The sequence below is a fragment of the Eublepharis macularius genome, chromosome 4 (genome assembly GCF_028583425.1).
Source record: "Eublepharis macularius isolate TG4126 chromosome 4, MPM_Emac_v1.0, whole genome shotgun sequence".
NCBI classification, from domain to species: Eukaryota; Metazoa; Chordata; class Lepidosauria; order Squamata; family Eublepharidae; genus Eublepharis; species Eublepharis macularius.
The window spans coordinates 49213720-49223601 of record NC_072793.1 but is presented as its reverse complement, the minus strand read 5'-3'; the positions used below and the strand labels follow the sequence as shown (position 1 = coordinate 49223601).

Below are 9882 nucleotides of genomic sequence, written 5' to 3'. Positions count from 1 at the left end.
CCTGTTTTATAGTGTACCTTGCTTTTTAAATCATGTGTACACTGTATAAGAGCCATGATTGGCCTGCAACAACTACATGCTTTATATTGGAGGACAGGGGAGTATAGCACAGTCTTGCACACTGTATTGTTTACCTGTTAATTTCATAATATGTAGTTGTACAGATCCTTCATGCTGGGTATTCCCCATATTGTCCGAAGTCTGCTTGAATACTATTTGAATGGCTAAGGTTTCCAGCAAGGAGATACACATAAAAAGATAGGTGTAGCTGAAGATGGGAAAGTAGTTGATTCTCCCTCTCATTTGCTTACAAAAGAGTTAAAGAAATAGACAAGTAGTGTAAGACATAGCAGATTTTATTTCTCTTTTTCCATTGTGGCTAAGGATTGGGGGTATTATTCCTTTCCCAACATCTTTTCATGCCACTCTCTTGCTGATTCTCTTGAAGGTTACATCACCAACTGTAGAAATCTGCAACAAAATAAATTATTTTGACCCAGGTAGCTGGAACTCCTTCGTCTTTCATCCTGGAGTGTGCTGCTAGTTCTTCTCCCTTCTCTGCAATTGCTACTGATACAGGAATTCTGGAATCCCGGTCCCTGAATTTATTTCCCTCTCTAATTTTTCTATACCAGCGATACTCACTCAGTGGTTTGGGAGCCACCTGTAGCTCTTCTGATCAGTGTTCTCCAATGTGGCACTGACCTGCCCCACATCCCAGGAAAGTGGGCAAGGTAGCTGGCTCAAAGTTGAGTCAGCCTTCTATCCTTCCGAGTTCAGTAAAATGACTACCCAGTTTCCTGGGGGTAAAGTGTAGATGACTGGGGAAGGTAATGGCAAACCACCCCGTAACAAAAAGTCTGCCAAGAAAACGTCGTGATGCGATGTTCCCCTACAGGTCAGTAATGACTCGGTGCTTGCACAGGGGACTACCTTTACCTTTACATATTTAATATTATAACTATATTTTATATTATCGTATGTGTGTTTGATGCAAGTGTTACAGTAATCAAGTGCCTCTTTGGGCTGATGGTAATTATGAATGTGGCTTCCTATGAGCCACAGAGTGAGCACCAGTACTGTATACGTTTCAGGATGAATAAAAAGTTAAAATGAGTTCCAGTGAAATCCATAAGCCTGGCTTGTGTTCTTACACATGCCTCTGGCATTTACATGACCTATGAGATAATGAAGACAAAGCAGTTGCATTTGAGAATCTTGAATGCCGTTCATATATACAGGGCCCAAGCATGGGGAGAAATCATTAGTTTTATCAGAGCTTGAGGTCAAGGTAGGGTTGCCAATTTCCAAGTGGGGCCAAGAGATCTCCCACAATTACAACTGATCTCCAGACGAGAGAGATCAGTTCCCCTGGAAAAAATGGCTGCTTTGGAGAATGGAATCTATGACATTATACCCTGTTGTGATCCTCCCCTCCCCAAACTCTGATCTCACCAGGCTCCACCCCTAAATCTCAAGGAATTTTCCAATCCAGAGTTGGCAACCCTATGTCAAGGAGCCCCCAGCCTACACAGCAATGCTCTACTTACGTTATTTCAGAAAGAAAATAGACATTTTTCTATGCATGAAACAGGAAATTTGAGGTGGGACTGTTTAAATCAGGGTTGCTTGAGATGTGCCTGTCTGGCAACTAGTGGGAGGGTTGGGGCATGATACCATCTGTGCTGCTACGTCACTTCCAGAGAAAACCAGAAAGTAACATAGAATGACTCTAGGAATCACCAGAAGCTCATATGGTTTACCATATGGCAGTGGGCATCAAGAGCTACCCTAACAGGAAATAGCAACAGGGAGGAGGCTTGCAAGTTTATAGCAAGGGCCCTGAAAACATCCTGTTCTTGGGCCTTGCATTTAAATGTGGTTGTTAGTTCAAGATGATAACAAACAACCATTAGATAATAGACCTGGAATATTCATTGTGTGCCCAAGTTTTGAGTTGAAAATAAAGAGTGTTACCAATTATGCTCTCAAGTTTTAGCATCACCATTAATAGTTTTTTGTTTGTTTTCAAATGGATCACAGCAAATTATCATCCTTCTTTCCTTCATGCTGATATGGTGCTGAATATCATATTGGATGTTAAAATAACCCTCGATTATTTTCTTCTGCTGTTAAGAACTCTTTTTTATTAGTCTGTTTGGCATAATGCAGTTAATCTCCCAAGGAAGATTTTTCCAGAATTTACCTCTATTAGTTTGCCCCCAGCAATCTCTGCAGTATGATGATAGTTGGGGAAGTCTGCAACCACTTTTCCACCTTCCATTTTAACCGTTGCCTGAAATAGATAGGCATGCATTAGTTGTCATATTGGCAGAAGAAAATTAAGATTAACAGCTAGACAAAAATGTTATTTCTCCTGAGCAGTCTTGCATGGGTCAGACAAAAAAGTCAGAAAAAATGAAAAAGTTAAATTACACTCTGACTTCCACTCCATGTTGGATTCTATACAAATACCAGACATTGCCTTGGAACCTATTTGTCATTTTTGGATGCATTTTAGTTATTATAGCTTGAGGTTTCTGACAGGGTGTTTGGAGAGGTAAACCATCTGTTTACTTGACTCTTGCTTTTCCTGGCTTCCTTATTGGAGTGGCAGGATGGTAACTGGCTGAGACCAGGGTTATTATTAATACTTATTTAAAAGTTCCTAGTCTCTAGTCACTCCTGATGAAGCACGCCTTGGTCCCAGTTGATTGGCATCTGCTCAATGTTGCCATCCCCTCTTTAGGGGAAAGGTGCTCAAGAAGGTGGTGGCGGCTCAACTCCAGATTTTTTTGGATGAAGAAAATTCTTTGGCTCCATTTTGATTTGGCTTCCCTCTTGGTTTTGGAATAGAAACTCTCTTGTCTACTCTAGTAGACAACATAAGCTGAGAGATATAGGGGAAGTATGACCCTGTTAATTTTCCTGAACCTCTCTCAGGAGTTTTTGATACCATCAACAAGAATATTCTTCTGGATTGTCTGTATGAGCTGAGGATTGGGGTCATCACACTTAAGTTTTTCAGCTCCTACCTATTAGGAAGATTCCACAAAGAGCTGGAGAATTCTGCTCCACTTCATGACACTATGGGTGTTGCACGTTTCTATCAATGTATTTAACATTGAAATGAAACCACTGGGGAAGATGATTCACAGACTGAGGTGAAGTGCCATCAGTTATGCTGAAGACACCCATGTTTACTGGAACAAAATCATTACTGTAGACAAAAATTATTATGGAACTAGAATTTGATACAGCTAATTTGGAGGTGCTTGGCAAAGGTATGTCCGAGCAGAAACCAAGACAGATCCAAAGAAGTATTCAACTAGTTGTTCATTTACAAGCAGTGTTGGTGTTTCTTGAACAGTAACCCCTCCCCCAGTGCCACATAAGAAGGTGCTTTGTGAAACTGAGGGGAGGAGAAATTTAGATTTTGTGATATGGCATGGGAAGTGATATTAAAAGAAAATTTTTAAAAATTCTATTGGATACACCCTCAAGCACACCTAAAATAACTTTTTAGATTCCAGATCAAATCCTTTAGAAGCAATAGATACATTCACTTACCTTGAATTTTTTGCCACCCAATGTCTCCATTTCTGATTCCTTGCCAATAACAAACTTATTAGACATAGACTTTCCTCCTGTGTAAATTTGGGACCAGGTGAATTCATCTCCATTTTGTATCACCTCCGTAACAATCTTGTAATTCCTTCCTTTTTCAATTACATCAGCAGGAAGACCTAGCACAATGGAAATAAAAAGTAGTTTTTTATCAGCACTCTATATGTTGTCACTTCTCAGATACAAGCAAAAGTGGTTGTGCTGGATGCTGTTCTTTCTTTTCTAGAAAACTATGAACGGGAACAGAACTTAGGGAAGAGTAGGTCTAGTCTTGGTTTTCAGGGCCAAGCTACACATGACGAATGACACTTGAACGGCAAGTGTATTTCTCCCTGTTCACTTGCCCTCCACTCAATCCACTTGCCGTTCAAGTGTCATTCGTCATGTGTAGCTTGGCCCACAGTTCATAATAAAAACTGGGTGCAAATGTGAATGAAAAGGTGACTTCAAATGTAGAAAAATGATGGGGGAGAGCAAATTTGATACTGATATTTGTTGATGCATATTTATAATTTTGGAGTTATTTATAATTTGCAATTGACAATAATTGATATATTCCGTATTATATAAAAAACAGAGCCTTTTCTGAACCTCTTGTATTACGGGAAGTCTCCTTGCACCTGGAGGTCAGCCGCACTACTGCTAACAGAATGGATCTGTCTTACATGTATCCAGGTGGTAGCTATCTCATTACTGTATCTTGAACAATTATCGGAGATAGAACAAGAGGAGAATAAATAAGAATGCAGGAGTTTGTGTTTTGAAAAACTCTGTCGTGCAGCATTCTGCTTTGTTTAATTCTGAGTAAGTGGACTGCTTTTTGCCCAAAACCTGCAGTGTGACTTAGAAAGTTTGCAGACTCTCTCACTAGCATGTGAAGTTCAATTAAACACAACAGCTTTCTCATTTTCATGTTTTCTTTCTTGAAGCCATCAGAACAATAGATCTTTATATCAAAAAGTTATTAACCAACCAAGCAATGTTATCTAAAAAACCCATTGTGTATACATACCAATGCGCTTCATAAATTCATCATAGTTTTCCTCACTTTCCACTTCATATTTGCCAGAAAAAGCCATGCTGAATTCTATGTTACCAAGGAAATTGGCACAAGAGAGCAGCGGTACTTCTGAAGACACTGGGCTGGGCTCAGGAGCTTTATAAAGCTTTTCTTGCTCAGGTTATCCACCCAAAACACGTTGCACTTCTTCATCACACCATCTAATGAAGGTTTATTTTTTTACAACATAAGTACAGTTTTCCTTGAATCACTAACACTGATGTTATTGACCCTTGCAAAGGGGACTTTTACTATTCTGGTATGTCTCATTTTTAAGAAAGAACTGGGATTTTTTCCCAAAAACATTTTTGAAGGATTTCCCCTACCCCAAATTGTTTTTTTTTAATTAATAGAATAAAACACTTTACTTGGAAACATATTCTCAGGTATTTATGGAATCAATTTCACATTAATCTGGGGTCCCCATCCAGCAAAATAAAACAAAGGACATGAAATATAACTTTATTACTATTCTCAAATGGGAGTCATTCCATGATGTTGCATTGCAAGAGACCACATCCCACATACAGTAGTTCGAAAGTCTACGTTGTGACGTGGAAGTTCCACTGGAAGAGACATACATGCTACACTGGCAGCCTTGGTGGAGAAGTGGGATAAAAATGAAACAGATCACATATAAACCTATGCACATCTCTCAAGATCTATGCACATCTCTCTGGTCTGGCCTTTAAAAAAACAGGCTTAATCAAGAGTAAGACTATATATGAGGACAACAGACATGTGCAGAACTACACCCGTTGCCAGCTCCCTATAAAACAGCAGGATGAGAGAGGCGATTTCAAGTCTATGGCATAGACACATTTGGAATAATAGCTATAGTTTTGGCCACCCCAACCCAGCAAGGAAATCACAGACCTGGAAAAAGTGAAGAAAAGGACACCTTCCCTACAAGGAAATGTGAAAGCGTTTGAGGCTTTTTTTACTTTAGAAAAATATACCTCAGCAGAAGTTATGATAGAAGTTTATCAAATGATGCATGGCATGGAAAAATTTAATAAAGGGAACCCCGCCCCCCCCCCGACACACAGAATATTGGTTTCTTGGATCTTGGTTTCATTCAGTGAAATTCATGGGAAATATATTTAGGATGAACAAAAAGAAGTATAAGAGCAAGATTCGGTCCAGCCGCACCTTAAAGACCAAGATGCTACTGGACCTAAATATTGCTCTTCTGCTACAGACCAACACAGGATGGGGGTGGGGGACAAGTTTCTCTTTATCCATTCTCAGCATACTATTAAGCTTTATCATGACCCCATCTGATGGGGGAAGAGACCTGAACAACATTCATTTCTCAGTAACTAGACTTCTGGATCATCCACTATCGACACTGTTCCATCAGCCCATTTAGAATGTGACTGGGGAAAGCAGATGATGATGAATAAATATAGTTAGAATCAAGCTGCAAAGTGCAGTATCCGGCACCGCTGGCTCCTCAGAGATCACCAAGCTCCCTTCTTCAGACAAGGGACCTCTGCCTCTCATAAGCTTACATCCTGAAAATCTTATTGGTCAATAAGGTGCCACTGGACTGAAATCCTGCTGTTCTACTGCAGACCAACAGGACTACCCATCGAAAACTAAGCTTAGATGTGTTTCCTAGAGTTGCCAGTCTCCAGGTGGTGGCTGGAGATCTCCCAGAATTACAACTGATCTCCAGGTGACAAAAATCAGTTCCCCTGGAGAAAATGGCTGACTTGGAAAGTGGGTTCTATGGCATTATAGCCAGTCCATCCCCTTCCCCAAACCCCGCCCTCCCCATGCTCCACTCCCCAAATCTCCAGGAATTTCCCAGCATGGACCTGGCAACCCTAGTATTTCCAGACAGATCATGTATTCACATCTGTTAGCATAATACTCTTGAGAGAAATAGCTGTACGTTTAACCCATTATCTTGCCACCAGTAATCCCAAGAAGATGGAAATCCCACCTCCAAGAGCTAACAAAAGAGGTGAATGAACTTGAGTCATGAATGATCTTTTCTAATTTGCGCTGAACTCGCAACCTTGTTCTTTTAGTAATAATGCAAACAACCTTGAAAGTCATCACTGCACCTGGCAGAGGGCGAAAAGTTGCTAAAGACCTGCTGAGAACCAGATACCACAATGATGCATTTAGTGCCTTGTTTTCATACGTCTCACTCTGCAGCAATTAAATTACATTGCTCATTTGCTCCAACCATCAGCATATCAATACACATATAACAGAGTTCCTGGATTTGACGCTTATGCATTCTATTTAATTGATTGGACAATGGGGTATGCCAAACAATGTGCTCAAATTTCAACAAGTCAGTGTCTTTCAAAGAACCATGGGGGCCCCCTACCCACATATCCAGGACAATAGAAAGAGACTGCCCTGCTTGAGAACAAAAGGATCTCACTTACTTGGCTCTAAAACACAGCCATCTAATTCTATAATGCAATTCAGGTTAATAGGACTGACTACTGCTTTTTGGAGTTAGGTTAGCAAGAAGCTTTTCATTCAACCCCAAAGTAGACTGTGTGTGTGTGTGTGTGTTGGGGGGAGTATTTTAACCCTTCCCTTATGTTATATGGGAGAGCAGGGCAGCCCAATTGAGTGGAAAAGGGGTACACTTTACTGGGCCCCAGTCCTTGCTAGGATTACGAGCTTCCAGGTAGGGCCTGGAGAACTCCTGGAATTCCAACTGATCTCCAGACTACAATGATCAGTTCCCCTGGAGAAAATGGCAGTACTGGAGCATGGAGTCTGTGGCATTATACCCCGCAGAAGTCCTTCTCCTCCCATCAAACCCCACCCTCCCTAGGCTCCTCACCCAAATCTCCAGAAATTTCTCACTCTAGAGTTGGCAAGCATAACCCAGGCTGCAATACCTATTACTATAAGGGAAAAATTTAGAACCTGTTGATTATGCCTGAGGATACATATAGAAACTTATTTCTGTATCTATGTATCTGCTGTTCAGATCCTGTGAAATTTGCTGGAGCCAGTAAGAAGTGGTGTCACAGCAGCGATTTCAAACAACATTTTGAATTGCTGGGCCTCTTGGGTCTTTCAGATCAAGAGAGACCAGTCCCTCCCAGGTAGGTAGCCAAGTTGGTCTGCAATAGAACAGCAGGATTGGAGTCCAGTGGCAATTTAGAGACCAACAAGATTTTTAGGATATAACCTTTCAAGAGTCAAAGTTCCCTTCTTCAAATATCTGAAGATTCTCAAAAGCTTACAGCCTGAAAATCTTGTTGGTCTTTAAGGTGTCACTGGACTCAAATGCGACCAGTCCCCAAATTCCTTTTGCACAGGCAGAAGGGAAGAACACCTGGCGAGAAGAGCAAAACAAAGCTCCATAAGACTATGAGCAGAACTACAAGTGACAAAAGGCACAGATTGGACACTTGTCAGCTTCCCTCAAGTTTTGATGGGAAATGTAGGCATCCTAGTCTTGCAGCTGGGCTCTCTGACTGCTGTCCAATGGACTTTTCAACTGTCACTTGTCCAACATTCCGCCAAGTTGCCTACATTTCCCATCAAAACTTGAGGGAAGCTGACAAGTGTCCAATCTGTGCCTTTTGTCACTTGTGGTTCCGCTCTATGAGAACCAGTGCTGCTGCTACCGCTGCCGCCCCATTACTGCTGCTTCTGGTAGGATTTGCAGGCCCAAAATATACTTAAGTGTGTAATTCACTCACAGTCACAAACCCACACACTCCCTCCTATAGACTTGCCAGTCCCCTGCTCAGGGTAGAAGAACGACCATCCTCATCTGCTGTTCCCCTAGCATCGCCCACTTGGCTGGCGGGCAGTGAGGGGCGGGGTGGGGGGGAGGCACCTGAGAAGTGGACAAGCACATGTGCTCCCACAGTCCCCGTTGTGCTGGAAAATGTCATTTTCCCGTGCAACGGGAGCTGCAGGTTGCAGTGCGCTGAAGCCCAATACAGACAGAATCCAATACAGACTTAGTAAACACAGAGCACAAGCAATTCTAAGACTGCTGCTTAGAAACTCTCCAGGAGGATCATACTTAGAGCAACAGATAATACATAGTACTAAAATCTATAGTTCCTATCTCTTTACTTATGCATCTCTCTGAGACCACTTTGTTATAGTACAGGCCTCATATCTGAGTAAAAAGCCCTCTTAAATAGTTTAGTTTTGCATAGTTTGCAGAAAGCCAGCTTTCCTGACCTCTTCATTCCATCAGGTGGGTGCCACCAGAAAGAATGCACATGTATGGGCAGCTGTTGATTTTGCCCATATGTGAAGTGGTACCTGCAGAAGGCCCTGTTCAGATCAGCAAAAGTGCCATGGTGGTGCATAGGGAGCAAGGTAGTGTCATAGATAAAATGGACCAAGGCCATGAAGAGCTTTGTATGTGATAGCCATTACCTTGAACTGAGCATGGTAGTAGATAGTCAACCGAGTGACTGAAGTATGAGAGTGATATTCATGCTGCTTCTAGCTCCTGCTAATAATTGAGCCTCAACGTTCTACACCAACTAGAGTACCCAAGTTAACTTAGAGAGGAGACCTATGTAGAGTGTATTACAGTAGTCAAGTCGAGACCCAGTTTGGTGTAGTGGTTAAGAGCGCGGGACTCTAATCTGGAGAGCTGGGTTCGATTCCCACTCCTCCACTTGAAGCCAGCTGGCTGACCTTGGGCTAGTCACGGATCTCTGGAGCTCTCTTAGCCCCACCCACCTCACAGGGTGTTTTGTTGTGAGGATAATAATGGCATACTTTGTAAACCGCTCTGAGTGGATGTTAAGTCATCATGAAGAGCGGTATATAAATTGAATGTTATTATATTATTATTATGAATGTTACGATGGCATGGATCCAGGTGGCCAGATCAGCCATGTTGAGGAAGGGGGGGGGGCTATCTTCCAAGCTAGACTGAGTTTGTAGAAAGCATTTTTTGCAGCTGCCTTAACTTGCTTTTACTGGATCCAGTATAACACCTAGGATCACTACTGCAAGGGTCAGACGAATTCCATTGAAAGTGGGGACGGGAGTACATGGTCGTGTCCCAGTGAGCCAGTATCCTAGTCTCCTGCCTGGAGAGTGAAGGAACCTGGCAACCCTACAGGAGATGCATATCCTGAGACTTATCCCCACCACCGCATATCAAGGATGTTTTAATCTATTAAGGGTTTGAAACAAGTCAGTTTCAATTAAAGGGAAGAGGGAAGCATTTA

At 41.9% G+C, this 9882-nt stretch overlaps 1 protein-coding gene across 1 annotated transcript; it reads right to left on the bottom strand.

The window, feature by feature from the left end:
• Positions 1 to 338: 338 nt before the first annotated feature.
• On the bottom strand, positions 339 to 4780 carry FABP6 (fatty acid binding protein 6). The gene is made up of 4 exons (XM_054978150.1): positions 4640 to 4780; positions 3571 to 3746; positions 2207 to 2296; positions 339 to 471 (listed from the first exon to the last, which is right to left on the bottom strand). The coding sequence occupies exons 1-4, from the start codon at positions 4704 to 4706 to the stop codon at positions 418 to 420; spliced, it is 387 nt and encodes a 128-aa protein (XP_054834125.1). The 5' UTR covers positions 4707 to 4780; the 3' UTR covers positions 339 to 417.
• Positions 4781 to 9882: the final 5102 nt, after the last annotated feature.

What these genes read in the sequence shown, in the direction of transcription:
- FABP6 (XM_054978150.1), bottom strand. Translation starts at nt 4,706, where the DNA reads ATGGCTTTTTCTGGCAAATATGAAGTGGAAAGTGAGGAAAACTATGAT. An exon ending in TGAATTTATGAAGCGCATTG is followed by an intron (nt 3,747 to 4,639) that starts GTATGTATACAC and finishes CCATTGTGCTAG; the next exon opens with GTCTTCCTGCTGATGTAATT. An exon ending in CTGGGGGCAAACTAATAGAG is followed by an intron (nt 472 to 2,206) that starts GTAAATTCTGGA and finishes ATTTTGTTGCAG; the next exon opens with ATTTCTACAGTTGGTGATGT.